The sequence below is a fragment of the Pollachius pollachius genome (assembly GCF_949987615.1).
Source record: "Pollachius pollachius genome assembly, chromosome: 20".
NCBI classification, from domain to species: domain Eukaryota; kingdom Metazoa; phylum Chordata; class Actinopteri; order Gadiformes; family Gadidae; genus Pollachius; species Pollachius pollachius.
Genome location: NC_136953.1, coordinates 5,422,106 through 5,437,229, shown reverse-complemented (window position 1 = coordinate 5,437,229; position 15,124 = coordinate 5,422,106). Strand labels below are relative to the sequence as shown.

The window sequence follows — 15,124 nt, the reverse complement described above, 5'->3', positions numbered from 1 at the left end:
ACACCTGGCCGGAGGAAGGGAATGGACCAGGAGCCGGCATAAAAGGGACACCAGACCGGGCGAACGAGAGAGTGCCAGGGAGAGAGTCCGCACCACATGGAGAGTGACGCAGGGGGAGTCCGCCCCACGGAGCGAGCGACACGGAGGGAGTAAGCCCCAGGCCGGGCGAACGGCGAAGCAACACGGAGGGATTCCGCACAGCGCCGGGCAAGTGACACGGCGGGAGTACTCGCTAGACCGGGAGAAGGGCGAAGCGACACGAAGGGATTCCACACCACGCCGGCGATCTAGAGGCTCACGGAGACCCTAGCACGAGTATAGAGACTATTCATTCTTGAGAAATAAACGCCGACTGCGGCTTTAACCCTTGATTTCTGTGTGATTCCTGCCGGGTATCTGACACTTGGGGAGACGGGTTAACACATATGGTGGAGAATGCAGGCAACTCGACCACGCTACGGGCCGGTTTTGTGAGGGAACCCCCTTCAGCAGGCATGCAGAACCTGGATGGGACCGCGGCGACGGCCGCCCAGCAGCAGCAGCGGGAGACCACGGTGAGTCTGGCCCTGCTCTACGAGGCCGTACTACGGCTCACCGAACTAACCGCCGCGACCGCCGCCGCAACCGCCGCCGCAACCGCCGCCGCGACCGCCGCCGCGACCGCCGCCCCGATGCAGCCGGAGACGACACCGCCGGAGACGACGCCGCCAGAGACGACGCGGCCCGAGATGAGGCCGCGGGAGACGAGGCCGCGGGAGGCAGGGCCGCGAGACGAGCCACGCCGGCAGCAGACGCAGCCATGCATGCGAGCGACCTGCTGGGCACAGGGGAAAACAGGAAGCCCGACCATACCGGCGCGGGTAATGACCCAGGACACGCAGGCCCTCGTGGATACCGGCAGCGTGGTCACTCTCCTCCGCCCCGACTTGGCGGGCGGGAAGGAGGGCGCGCCCATAGAGGTGGCCTGCATACACGGGGACACCCGGACGTTCGAGACCTGCCACGTCGTCATCCGGACCCCGCACGGGGTATTCACGACGCGGGCAGGGATCGTACCCCACCTCCCGGTGCCGCTGCTAATCGGGAAGGACTGCCCGATCTTCCACCGGCTACAGGACCCGGCGCGTGAACTCCGGAGCCGGAGAGAACCACCCCGCAGAGGGATGACGGGAGCTCAACAGGCCTACGGGGCCACCAGGCCTCCGTCGCCCCCCGGAGGGCGAACAGAGGAGGCTGAGCCCGCGGCCCCACCGGAATCAGGGGCCGTGGCGCTGCTCGAGGCCGACTCGGAGCCAGAGCTCGAGGCCGACCCAGAGACCGACACCGAGCCCACGACAGAGGCCTCAATCCAGGCCGATGAGACGTCGGTCGAGACCCAGCCCGTGGTGGAGACAGAGCCCGAGGCGGAGGCTGAGCCCGCGGTCTCGTCGGAACCAGAGGCCGTGGCGCTGCTCGAGGCCGAATTGGAGCCAGAGCTCGAGGCCGAGCCAGAGGCCGACGTCGACACCGAGCCGGAGGCAGAGGCAGAGACGGAAGCGGCAGAGACGTCAGTCGAAGCAAGGGACTCCGCTAAAGAAGCTGAGGACAACCACCTGCCCGTGTCGATCCCCAATGAAGCCGCCATCACGCTGGACGTGGATGGGGACGACCTCCTTGAGACAGGTAAACCTGTGAAACCTCCAGATCCCGACGAGAGCTCTGACGACCACCTGGTCCCCTCTGGACCCACGGGCCACGACGATAACGACGACGACGACCTGATGGAGGAGGTGACCAAGGACCCCGGCTCCAAGAAAGCGTCGACTGCTAAGCCGCTGCAGCGAATCACAGTGGACCACGAATCTGCCTATCAAGCCCAGAGCCGGTGGAGGGCGGAGGGAGGTCATCCTGGTCACCGACCACGCCCCCCTGAAGCGGATGGCCGGAGCCAGGGACACCAACGCACGAGTGACGCGGTGGTTCCGGGCCCTCCGAAACATCAGGTATTATCTCCTAGGGAGGGAGGTCATCCTGGTCACCAACCACGGCCCCCTGAAGTGGATGGCCGGAGCCAGGAACGCCGACGCCCTGTCACGCCGGGATGCCTGCCTGAGCGGGTGCACCGACGACCAGAGGCCTGAGCAAGCGGTGGAGGAGTGTGGCATCCTGCCGCTGGACCTCGGACCGGACGGGTCCGAGGACACGCAGTAGACCTGGTTTACCGTCGCCACCCTCCAGCCGGCGACAGAGCACCACGTCTCTCCCCCCAATCAGCGCAATCGGGGACACCTGGCCGGAGGAAGGGAATGGACCAGGAGCCGGCATAAAAGGGACACCAGACCGGGCGAACGAGAGAGTGCCAGGGAGAGAGTCCGCACCACATGGAGAGTGACGCAGGGGGAGTCCGCCCCACGGAGCGAGCGACACGGAGGGAGTAAGCCCCAGGCCGGGCGAACGGCGAAGCAACACGGAGGGATTCCGCACAGCGCCGGGCAAGTGACACGGCGGGAGTACTCGCTAGACCGGGAGAAGGGCGAAGCGACACGAAGGGATTCCGCACCACGCCGGCGATCTAGAGGCTCACGGAGACCCTAGCACGAGTATAGAGACTATTCATTCTTGAGAAATAAACGCCGACTGCGGCTTTAACCCTTGATTTCTGTGTGATTCCTGCCGGGTATCTGACACTTGGGGAGACGGGATGCCACAGTGTGTGTTTGGTACTGGATTTGTGTGTGTTTGTGTGTGTGTATGAGTGTGGGTTTGTCTTTGTGATTTTGTGTGTGTGTGTGTGCGTTTGTGTGTGCGTGCGTGTGTGTTTGTGTTAGACTTGGACCGAGCAGCAAGGGTGATCTATGATGTTCCCCACGAAGACTCTGAGGTGGCCGGAACCAGCACCAGCTCGTCCCAAGGGTCCTCCCAGTGGGTGAGTCTGTCGGAGGGCGAGGGTGTTCCACTCCCAGCCAGAAAGTACCGGGTTTGATCCCCAATGTTGTCAGTCGAACCTGTAGGCATCATTCAGCAATAAGATCATCCCGCCTATCTGTTGCTGATAGAGGAACCACAACGCTCGCTAGTTACTAATATAACAATACTGCCTCGTACGCAACGAAAAACGATATTCTGAAGAGATGGAACATTGACATCATTGGAGCAGGATTTGCGTCAGATTGGTCAGATTCTGGATAAAATCGTCCAACTCAAATTTTAAGTTGAAGGGAAGTTGATGTTGCTGACTGTGCTCTTTACACAAGACGCGTTATGAAGCACTACTCTCCAACACCCCTAGCACAACCTAAGTTGGACTAAACTTCTCCTTACGTATCATGATGTGTTTTACAGAATGGGAAAATTACCTTTTACCACGTGTTATTTGTAGGTGTTCCCATTCAAAGAAAATAGTACAATAAATTATATTAGCTTATTATCAATCATAAACGTTAGGCATAATATGGATAAATGTTATGTTTGTTTAAATCCCCAGAGATTACATAGTAGTTCTTAAACTTTGTGTTTTATGCATGTGAACATGACATAATCTGTCTCTCTTTGTCTGTCTCTCCCTCTCTTTCTCTCTGAAAGTGTCAGGTACCCGTGTATGAGTCCTTCCACTACTTTGAGAGTGTGTTGGTAAGCAAGGGCAGTGGATGAAGGAGTCTCAATCTGTTGTTTCCCTTGTTGGTTTTGTAAATATCTCTGATACATTCTGTCATCTTCTGTCTCCATCCATGTTGTTTTTAAACAAACTAATTGAAAGTCATACATTAACTGTGAAATAGCAATGAAGCCCTTTTAGATGTAATTGATGGTGAGTGATGATTGTATGTAATTGTGAATAAACTATTTTAATATAGTAACTGATGTTCTCTAATACTTCAGCTATGGAACAGTAGACCGCAATGTGGTCTGGCCTTTATTTCCACCTAAGCCCTGTGTGTTTGTTTGTGTGTGTGTGTGTGTGTGTGTGTGTGTCTAGATCTTTTGCGAATGCATGTTTTTATCTGTAGATGTTGATGAGCAAACTATCTTGATTTAAGGAAGCTCAGTGCGAGAATGCGAAACGTGTGGGAAAAAGTAATCTTCCACCTAGCAATACAGGGTGTTAACTGGTTAATTAGCTAAAGCCAAAACCTAAACATGAGGCAGGTTTCACTATGCCCGTCGCTCATGGTAAACTGTTGAGGATTGGGCGTGTGTTCTCTGTGTGGTGAAGAAGAGGCTCTATGCAGGAAGTACTAATTAGGTCATGGAAAGGAAGTGAAGAACATGTCTGTGACGTCCATTCTTATCGAATGTTGACATCAGAGCTCCCTTTGGTGGTCGGCTGGCTTTTCTTTAAAACATTCAGAAGTTTAAATGATTTGTGCTTGCCTCCTTTGCAACACGTCCAAGGAGTGATAAGAAGTGGTTACATTTAACTCACATGCCTGCTTGCTTATTCCAAACGTGTATGAAGCAAGCAAGACTTATGACATTTAATGTATACACTTATGCCTTTAAATGTTGACTTTGAATGTATGTATTTCTTTAAATTTACCTGTATGTGTACGTCAAAGTCAAAGTATACTTTATTATCCCAGAGTAGGGACATTTGTTCCAAAATGCAGCACATTTAAGACACATTTAAGCATACAAGATGGTACCCCACACACACATAACAATAACATTTAGGAATAAATAGGTAGGTATGAATACAACTTAGTAGTAACTTAGTAGTAACGTAGTCCTTATCTCAAATTGGAGTTGGTCATCAATTTCAATGCCTAGGTGGTTGTAGCTTCTAACCCTCTCAATTGGTTTGTCATTTACATTGATGTTAGTGTGGTTGTGGTTAGATAGAGGAAGAGAGTTTGTTTGTGTGTGTGTGTGTGTGTGTGGGGGGGGTGGGTGTGTGTGTGTGTGTGTGTGTGTCTGTGTGTGTGTGTGTGTCTATGTCTGTGTCTATGTGTGTGTCTGGGGGAAGTGGGAGGTACGATGTCTGTAAGAGAACAATCACAAGTGCTGAGTTGTGCATCAGTGGAGGATGGAGTTTCCACTGAGGACTATGTTGCTTCTCTCTCTGGGGCCGCTGCTGGCTCGGGGTGAGTACCGCTCATAACTCATCTTCCTCCCGCTGCATTAAAGCTTAACCAAAGGGATTCCCAACCGGGAGTACGCCTACACTCGGGGGGTACGTTAGCAGTTCCAGGGGGTACCTGGAAAGATTTTAGATATTACTTTATTACACCCACAAATCAGTTTTGGTGAAAAATGATGCAAGATTTTACTGATCAGGATATGGGGGTACATATAAGACAGAAAAGTTTGGGAAACACTTGTGAAGTAAAAAAATTCAACGTCCTTCCGCTTTGTATTGTTCCAGAAATTGTTCCAGATAAGGATATAAAGCTGTATGAGACGGCAGATTTGGAGGTCGTCGAGGGAGACAGCGTCACACTCCATTGTTGCTGCTCAGCTGTCGACCACCAACAGTATAAAGTGAACTGGTTGAAAAATAAGGTTAATATTCTTCACCAACCGACAGCCTTTAGGTATGACAGAGAGGGCTGTGGTTCGGCCCTGTCACCTGTGAACAACGGTACCTGTGGCTGTGCCAACCTGACCCTTCCCAACGTTACCCGCAACCACGCTGGACGCTACGTCTGCCAGGTGACCATAGAGAAGCCCACGCTTATTCAGTTTAGGGGAAACGGCACGAGGATCGCTGTCACGGAACGACGGAGCCCAACCAACGGCACAACACAAGAAAGTATGTTTTCTTTACCTCAGAGACTAGTTTTGATTCTCATCTAAACCAAAACTATATTTACTTTACTTAAGTATCAGAGTTCAGTCGTCTATTCTAATATATGACAGGATAGGATAGAGTTTTGGTTGTTCAACTCCCGGCCGAAAGGTACTGGGTTCAATCACCAATATCCATAGCCTAACCTGTTGGCATCCTTGAGCAAGATGCCCCATAACATATCATTAGATAAAAGCTTGTGTTTGATGACCATGAATGCGAACATTGTCAATCCCTTTTCAACCCCTTTGTCTGACCCAAGACTCGACTAATGACGCGTCACTAAGGTCCCTGGTCCCCGTCGTTGTTTCGCTGGCAATAGTAATGGCCGCCGCGCTCCTCGTCACTCTGATCTGTTTATGGAATCTACAGAGGAGACGAGGTACAAAACGTTCCAATCGAAAGAGCGGATATTTTTATAACATGTTATGAATCCAGTAGCTTTCAGCCTGTTAGAATGAACCCACAACTTTTATACTAACACTGGTTATAAGGAAACATCTGAAAACTAATTTAAAAAAATGCTAGGTGGTCAACAGATTTCAGCTTAGAATCATAAATTCCGAAAACATTTGATGCTAATTCTTTATGTGCATGGAAACCTTTTATACTGTGCGTGTGCGTTTGTTTGTTTGTTTGTTTGTTTGTTTGTTTGTTTGTTTGTGTGTGTGTATGTGTGTGAGTGTGTGTTAGGATTGGACCAAGCAGCAAGGGTGATCTATGAGGTTCCCCACGGAGACTCTGAAGTTGGCGGAACCAGCACCAGCTCGTCCAAAGGGTCCTCCCAGTGGGTGAGTCTATCGGAGGGCTATGGGGTTCCACTCCCAGCAAGAAAGTACCGGGTTTGATACCCAATGTCCCCCGTCTAACCTGTAGGCATCATTCAGCAAGAAGATCATCACCCCTACCTGTTCCTAATAGAGGAACCACAATGCTCGCTAGTTACTAATATAACAGTACTGCCTTGTACGCAACGAAAAACAATAATCTGAGGAGTTGGAACATTGACATCATTTGAGCAGGATCTGTGTTCTTCATTGGTCAGATTCTGGATAAAAATAAGTCCATCGTCCAACTCAAGTTTTTAGTGGAAGGGGAGTTGATGTTGCTGACTGTGCTCTTCACACAAAACGTGTTATGAAGCACTACTCTCCAACACACCTAGCACAACCTCAGATGGACTACACTTCTTGCGTATCATGACGTGTTTTGCACAATGGGAAAATTACTTTTGACCACGTGTTGCTTGTGGGTGAATTCCCATTCAAAGAAAATAGTAAAATAAATTCTAAAAGCTTATTATCAATCATAAACGTTAAGCATAATATGGATAGATGTTATATGTTTGTTTAAATCCCCAGAGAATACATAGTAGTTCTTAAACTTTGTGTTTTATGTATGTGAACATGACATAATCTGTCTCTCTTTCTCTCTGTCTCTCCCTCTCTTTGTCTCTGACAGTGTCAGGTACCCGTGTATGAGTCCTTCGACTACTTTGAGAGTGTGGTGGAAAGCAAGGGCAGTGGATGAAGAAGTCAATCTGTTGTTTCCCTTGTTGGTTTTGTAAATATCTCTGATACGTTCTGTCATCTTCTGTGTCCATCCATGTTTTTAAATAAGCTAATTGAAAGTCATACATTGACTGTGAAATAGCAATGAAGCCTTGCTAGGTTTAATTAAAAATGATTGTATGTAATTGTGAATACATTTTTTTATAAAGTCACTTATGTACTCTGTTACTTCTGCTGTTTGTGTGTGTGTGTCTGTCTGCGTGCTTCTGTGTGGTTAAGAAGAGGTGCTATGAACTAGGGCAGTGTTTTTCAACCTTTTTTGTGCCACGGCACACTTCAGACAAGGAGTAAATCCCATGACACACCAACATGGTGTATCAAACGCAAAATGTATTTAAAAAAATAAAATAAATTACAGTAGCCTTTACATTTATTGCTTAAAGACTTAAAACTCACTCAGTGTGAAATCTGGGCCTGTTTAGATGCACACAAACGTGGTATCCTGGCAGAAATTGATCAGAGGCATACGCGTAGTTCCTCATCAATTGATCGCAGACGTTTTCTGTTTTTAGTCTTTATTGCAGTTAGACTTGAAAAGCCAAGCTTGCAGAGGTATGTTGTGGAGAAAGGGAGCAATGTTGAGATAGCCTTGTTTGCCACGTTTTGGTATTCTTTGGCAGCAGTCAACCAAAAACTATCCAGCTGTAGGTCTTCATGGAGCAGTTTTAATATGCGATCTTCTTTCAGTTCAATTAGTTGTTCTTGCTTCTGCAAAGTCAAACTCGTGTCTTTATAAACCACAGAACTATATGGGTCCCTGACCCAGTAAAATGAGTTGGTGATGGCTGAGGGAAAATGAAAGCATGTTCACGTGTGGTTGTGGTTAGATAGAGAAGGAGAATTTGTGTGTGTGTGTGTGTATCTGTGTGTGTCTGATGGAAGTGGGAGGTGCGACGTCTGTAAGAAAACGATCGCAGTGGATGAAGGAGTCTCAATCTGTTGTTTCCCTTGTTGGTTTTGTTAATATCTCTGATACATTCTGTCATCTTCTGCCTCCATCCATGTTGTTTTTAAACAAGCTAATTGAAAGTCATACTTTAACTGTGAAATAGCAATGAAGCCTTGCTTGGTTTAATTAATTGGTGGTTTATTTTGGTTTAATATCAGGGACAGGAAGTGAAGAACACGTCTATGGTGGTAGTTCTAACCGAATGTCGACATCTAGGCTGCCATTGGTGGTCGACTGGCTTTTCTTTAAAAAATGTTAAAAAGTTCAAAGAATTTGCGCTTGCATCCTTTGCAACACATCCAAGAAGTGATAAGAAGAGGTTACATTTAAATCACATCGATGCTTGCTTATTCCAAACGTGTTTTAAGCAAGACTTATGACGTTCAACGTCTAGACTTGTGACGTTCAATGTATACAGACGTGTTGACTTTGAATGTATATATTTGTTGACGTTTACCCTGCACGTTCACGTATGGTTGTGTTTGATAGAGAAAGAGAGTTTGTGTGTGCGTGTGCGTGTGCGTGTGTGTGTGTGTGTGTGTGTGTGTGTGTGTGTGTGTGTGTGTGTGTGTGTGTGTGTGTGTGTGTGTGTGTTGTGTGTCTGTCTGTGTGTCTGGGGGAAGTGGGAGGTGCGATGTCGAGAAGAAGAGAACGATCACAAGTGCTGAGTTGTGCATCAGTGGAGGATGGAGTTTCCACTGAGGACTATGTTGCTTCTCTCTCTGGGGCCGCTGCTGGCTCGGGGTGAGTACCGCTCATAACTCATCTTCCTCCCGCTGCTATAAAGCTTTATCAAAGGGATTCCCAACCGGGAGTACGCCTACACTCGGGGGGTACATAAGTAGTTCCAGGGGGTACCTAGAACTATTTTGGATATTAATAAATTATGCAGAATCTTGCTGATCAGGATATGGGGGTACGTATAAGGCAGAAAAGGTTGGGAAACACTTGATTAGTTAAAAAATTCAAAGTCCTTCCGCTTTTGTCTTGTTCCAGAAATTGTTCCACAGAAGGATATAAAGCTGTATCAGACGGCAATTTAGAGGTCGTCGAGGGAGACAGCAGCACACTCCATTGTTGGTGGTCAGCCGTCAACCACCAACATTATAGAGTGAACTGGTTGAAAAATGAGGTTAAATGAGTTTGCAGCTGTTTATACAGATAAAATTGAAGGCATCAGACGCGCCAAAAATATCTCCACTTCAAACAAAAATGTTGGACTACCACCCTGTTCAGGCAAAAGTAATGTGGCAATGATGACATGCTTTAATGTTATAGACTCTAAAACTCTTGTGGAAACAGTGACACAACTAAAGCTATCCACCCGTTGCCTTGATACTTTACCTACCAACCTCAATAAGAATGTTTTTCACTGCCTAGCAATGGACATATTGCAAATGGTTAACAACTCCCTCCAGTCAGGCAATATCCCAAAAGCCTTGAAAACTGCAGTTATTAAACCCCTTCTAAAAAAGCGGAGCCTTTATGCCTCTATTATTAATAACTACAGACCAATATCAAATCTACCCTTCATAAGCAAAATCATTGAGAAAGTTGTCCTCCAGCAACTTAATCACTTCCTGGCATCAACTGGTTGCTATGACACCTTCCAATCAGAATTTCGACCCCTGCACAGCACTGAGACCTCCCGTATTAAAGTTGTAAACGACATCCATCTTAACACAGTCTCTGGCAAAACCTCAATACTAATGCTAGTAGACCTCAGTGCTGCAATCGACACTGTAGACCAGGGGTCTTCAACTAAAATTGAACAAGGTCCAGTTACTAAAAATTCCTTCCAAGAAAGGTCCGAACCTCTAACCTACCACCTCCTAATAGCCTACTTTTGTCAAAAACAATCAACACGGCATATTTCCTTATAATTTCAGATGCATTTATTTTCAATTGCCATATAGCTTACTTTTAACAATGAAAAACAAGTAAGACAAAGCAACGCATATTAACATTTCAAGTAAACAAAACAGGTACATCAGGCCTGCATTTCAAGTAAACATAAAAAGTGCATAAGGCCTACATGTCAAGTAAGCAGAACAGGTACACTAGGCCTACACTTCAAATAAACACAAAGTGCATTAGGCCTACATTTCAAGTAAGCAAAACAGGTACACCAGGCCTGCATTTCAAATAAACACTAAAAGAGCATTATGCCTTCATTTCAAGTAAGCAAAACATGTACACTAGGCCTACATTTCAAGTAAGCAAAACAGGTACACTAGGCCTACATTTCAAGTAATCAAAACAGGTACTCCATCTGTAGTGACTGAGACAACCTTTTTTAGATCTATCCCCCTCTTTGACAGCATCTCCTTAATAGCCTCCTAAATATCTTCTCGTCTTGTGTGTGTGTCTCAAGTGGTGTTAGACCCAACAGGTCCTCACAGATCTCTTTCTTGTCTCGATGAAAAAAATCGCACATAAACCAAAAGCTGGGCATTATCCGTTGCATCTGAAGACTTATCAATGGCTAAGGATGGGGCACTCTGAACAGCCGCATCAAGCTGTGACAGTTCGTCATCTGATAACATTTCGGATTTTCTGGTTGTCGTTGCAGCTGACATTGGGATTTCCTTTATTTTTTCACACAATTCATCCCTTTGTTTACCTTCAAGTAACGTCTCGGCAGTGGCGTTCAAGCACTCCTTAACAACAGTCGCGTCACTGTTTTTTTATGTTGCTCCAAAATCCATGCAATCTTAAATGAGCATTCATTTGCACGTTGCTGGCATGTAAATGAGTGTGTGAAGACTCACGTAGACCTCTCATACTGAGCTCTCAGCTCGCATATTTTCCGCGCTCTTACTTCTGACTTCTGGGGATACTTTTCCTCGAAGGATCTGTGTTTGGATTCGTAATGCCGCTTAATATTCCCACTTTTTATCAGCGCCACGGTGTCAACACATAAAAGACACAACAAAGGTTTAGCACTGCCTTGTGGGAGAATGAACATCTATTGGTCAGTCCATTGGTCTTTAAAATGTCTGTTTTCGTGGTCAACTTTCCTGGGGGGGGGGGAGTTCAGTGAGTGCATGATCTTCGCTCTGTGAAGATCATTACTTTTTGCTGTTTTTATGCTGTATGACTATTCATCCTTTCAATTTGTATTTCAGTGAGAAATGTCTTTATTAACATAATCATGCTTTTTATAGTGAAATATATATATATATAAAAAAAAACAATAAAAACAAAATTGGTCATGGGTCTGGATAGGACCATCAATTGGTCCGGACCCGGACCACGGTCCGCCGTTTGGAGATGCCTGCTGTAGACCATACAATACTTTTGGACAGGTTAGAAAACTGGGTGGGGCATTCAGACAGAGTCTTAAATTGATTCAGGTCCTACCTACAAAATAGGAAACTACTTTGTGTCCATTGGCGTCTTTGTATCAAAATCAACCAACGTGACAAATATCCCACAAAGTTCGATCTTAGGACTCTGTTTATTCAACATCTACATGCTCCCACTAGGGCAAATCATGCAAAATAACAATATTGACCATCATTGCTATGCTGATGACACACAAATCTATGTATCACTATCACCAAATGACTATCGGCCCATAGATCTGCTGTGCCAGTGCATTGAGCAAGTGAAAGACTGGATGTGCCGAAATTTCCTTCAACTAAATGAGGACAAAACCAAGATAATTGAATTTGGTGCTAAAACGGAAGGGCTCAAAGTAACCCAACACCTTCACTCTCTGTCCCTGAAAACCTCAATCAAAGCCAGAAATATAGGGGTTATCATGGATTCTAATTTACATTTCGAGAGTCACATCAAATCTGTTACAAAATCTGCATATTATCACCTTAAAAATGTAGCAAGACTTAGAGGGCTCTTGTCCACCGAAGACTTACAAAAATGTGTACGTAACTTTATCACTAGTAAGCTTGATTACTGCAATGGTCGCCTTACAGGTCTCCCAAAAAACTGGGGGGAACTTCAGATTGTTCAGAATGCTGCTGCTAGAGTTCTAACAAAGACCAACTAATTTGAACATATTACACCAATTCTTAAATCGTTACATTGGCTTCCTGTAGGTCAGAGAATTTATTTTAAAATCATGTTGCTAACCTATAAATCCCTGCATGGTTTAGGGTAAAAATATTTAACCGATATGCTTCCACTACTACGTAAGCCTTCTAGACCACTAAGATATTCTGAGACTAATCTGTTTATTTTCCCCAGAGTAAACACGAAACATGGGAAAGTAGGATTTAGTAGCTATGCAACAAATAACTGGAAAAAACTCCCTCAGTATTTAAGACTTGCCCCAAATCTGACCACTTTTAAAACAAGACTGAAGACTTTTATGTTTGCTTTACCTTTCTGCTAAATCTTAAATGCATTAAATTTTCTAAAATGCCTTTTTAACATTGCCTTTATTTTCGATAAATATACATGAGAAAGGATAAGGGTTTGAGACCCATGTTCTGTCTGGGTTAGAGTCCTAGAATTTGGAGTACCAGAGAAAGGACCAAGTTCCTTTAGGTCGGATTGGACTCCCAGAGAAAGGACCAAGTTCCTTTAGGTCCGGTTGGAGTCCCAGAGAAAGGAACAAGTTCCTTAAAGTCGGGTTGGAGTCCCGACGTGGGTACCAGAGAGACTGTTGATCTGATCTTAAATACATTGCACTTTCTAAAATGCTGAACTATTTTACTCATCTTTTTGCATATGTTTTCTTTTACCTATCTATTATTTAATTTTAATATATGACAATGTTAATATGTGAGGCACTTTAAGTCTGCCCTGTGCATGAAAATTGCTATATAGATAAAGTTGCCTTGCCTTGCCTTAAAATTCTTCACCAACCGACAGCTGTAAGGTATGACAGAGATGGCTGTGGTTCGGCCCTGACACCTGTGAACCACGGTACCTGTGGCTGTGCCAGCCCGACCCTACCCAACGTCCCACACAACCACAAAGGGCGCTACGTCTGCCAGGTGACCATGGATAGGCCCATGCTTATTAAGTTAAGGGGAAACGGCACGATGATCACCGTCACGGAACGACGGAGCCCAACCAACGGCACAACGCAAGAAAGTATGTTTTCTTTACCTCAAGTCTGGTTTTGTTTATCTTCCAAACCAAAAGTGAATTTACTTTACTTTGGTACCAGAGTTTAGTTCTGCCATCTATTCTTATATCAGACATGATAGGATAGGGGTTGGGATTGTTCAACTCCCGGCCGAAAGGTACTGGGTTCGATCCCCAATGTCCTGAGTCTAACCTGTAGGTATCATTGAGCAAGATGCCCCGTAACTTTTTCCTTTCCATGGTCTTTGGATAAATGCTTCTGTTTAATGACTTTTATTAATGAGTTTAATGTACTAAATGATAATGTTCTCAATCCTATTTCAACCCCTTTGTCTGACCAAAAACTCGACTAAAGACGCGTCACTGCGGTCCCTTACCGCCGTCATTGTTTCGCTGGCAATAGTAATGGCCGCCGTGTTCCTCGTCACTCTGATCTGTTTATGGAACCTGCGGAGGAGACGGGGTAGAAAACAAAACAATTCGTACTTAAAGGGACATTTCATTCCATTTGCATTAAGCTTTGTATCGTTAGAAACCCATTCATATTTTCGAATGGTCTTGCATCATTCCCTCATTTCCCCCTGAGACGGGCGAGATCCGTATCTACCTCTAACACTTCCTGCTTTAAATGACGCAAAATTACTATATTTGCATAATTGAAAGCAGGAAGTGTAAGGGGGGGGGGCTCTAAAAAAAAACAAGCACCTAACTTTCAAACCCGCCTAGGGGGTGGGACCCACGGACGCTACAGATCTATCACAGATCAGTGCCAGTGGGTGGGGCTTAGGGGTGTATGGTATAAGATCTATATAGAGTACACCGGTGTGAACTTGCGCCACAGTTTGGATTTTGACGTTACTGTGTGAACGTTACTGTGTGTGCCAAAATTTATTTGAGCCTCAGTGCTTCTGAAGTTGTGGAAGAAAACACTATTCCATGTGTGAATTAGGCCATATTATTTGGCCATAAACTGAGCCATTTGAAGTTTGAAATTCATGTAGTCATGCATCTGTCTCTTCGGAGACTGCAAATGCGCTGTCGAAATACCAACTCGTCAGATTCAGATGCGCTCATGGCTCTTAAAGGGGATGGGAGATGGCACTCTCATTGGTTTATTGCACGTTACGGCCAAACCACACCTACAGGTAATTAGGCTACTTCAGACCAACCCTTTTTAGATTTGTGCCGGGCGCAAGAGTCATTTATGCGCCGGTAAAATAGCAACATCGCCATAGAACCGCCCACAAAGCTACTTGCGCTTGACGCTTCTCACTTGCGTTTCAGACCGTTAAAATAGGGCCCCTGATGTTGGACAAAACTTCTCCTTGCGTATCATAATGTGAGTGTTTTGCACAATGGGTGAACTACTTTTCACCAACGTTTTGCTTGTGGGTGAATTCTCATTCAAAGGAAACAGTCAAATCTATTGTAAAAATGTATTATCAATAAGAAAATTAACATCAAACTGATAGATGTTATGTTTGTTTAAATCCCCAGGGGAACGATACATAGTTGATCATAGACTTTGAGTTTTATTTCTATGAATTCATGTAAAAATGTGTGACACAACCCGTCTCTGTCTCTCCCTCTCTTTGTCTCTGACAGTGTCAGGTACCCGTGTATGAGTCCTTCGACTACTTTGAGAGTGTGTTGGAAAGCAAGGGCAGTGGATGAAGGAGTCTCAATCTGTTCCGTTTCCCTTGTAGCTTTTGTAAATATCTCTAATACCTCTAATAGTCATCTTCTGCCTCCATCCATGTTGTTTTAAAACAAGCTAATTTA

The 15,124-nt window shown here is 45.7% G+C and overlaps 1 protein-coding gene and 1 long non-coding RNA gene across 3 annotated transcripts; both read left to right on the top strand.

Moving 5' to 3' along the window:
- The first annotated feature begins 5,010 nt into the window (after positions 1-5,010).
- On the top strand, positions 5,011-7,634 carry LOC307090991 (uncharacterized protein). Of its 2 annotated transcripts, XM_079757811.1 has the most exons (5): positions 5,011-5,060; positions 5,342-5,728; positions 6,027-6,146; positions 6,458-6,555; positions 7,226-7,634. In XM_079757811.1, the coding sequence occupies exons 1-5, from the start codon at positions 5,024-5,026 to the stop codon at positions 7,292-7,294; spliced, it is 711 nt and encodes a 236-aa protein (XP_079613937.1). In that variant the 5' UTR covers positions 5,011-5,023; the 3' UTR covers positions 7,295-7,634. The 2 variants fall into 2 exon arrangements, with proteins under 2 accessions (XP_079613937.1, XP_079613938.1); XM_079757812.1 differs by lacking the exon at positions 6,027-6,146 and having other exon boundaries at positions 7,226-7,631.
- Positions 7,635-8,971: 1,337 nt separating this feature from the next.
- LOC307090938 lies at positions 8,972-15,089 on the top strand. Its single transcript, XR_013812697.1, has 3 exons — positions 8,972-9,028; positions 13,124-13,348; positions 14,948-15,089. It is a non-coding gene; the product is annotated as an uncharacterized lncRNA (long non-coding RNA).
- The last annotated feature ends 35 nt before the right edge of the window (positions 15,090-15,124 follow it).

Coding starts and splice junctions, on each gene's coding strand:
- LOC307090991 (XM_079757811.1), top strand. CDS start 5,024: ATGTTGCTTCTCTCTCTGGGGCCGCTGCTGGCTCGGG. Junction 5,729..6,026: donor CAACGGCACAACACAAGAAA/GTATGTTTTCTT, acceptor GTCTGACCCAAG/ACTCGACTAATGACGCGTCA. Junction 6,556..7,225: donor CCAAAGGGTCCTCCCAGTGG/GTGAGTCTATCG, acceptor TGTCTCTGACAG/TGTCAGGTACCCGTGTATGA.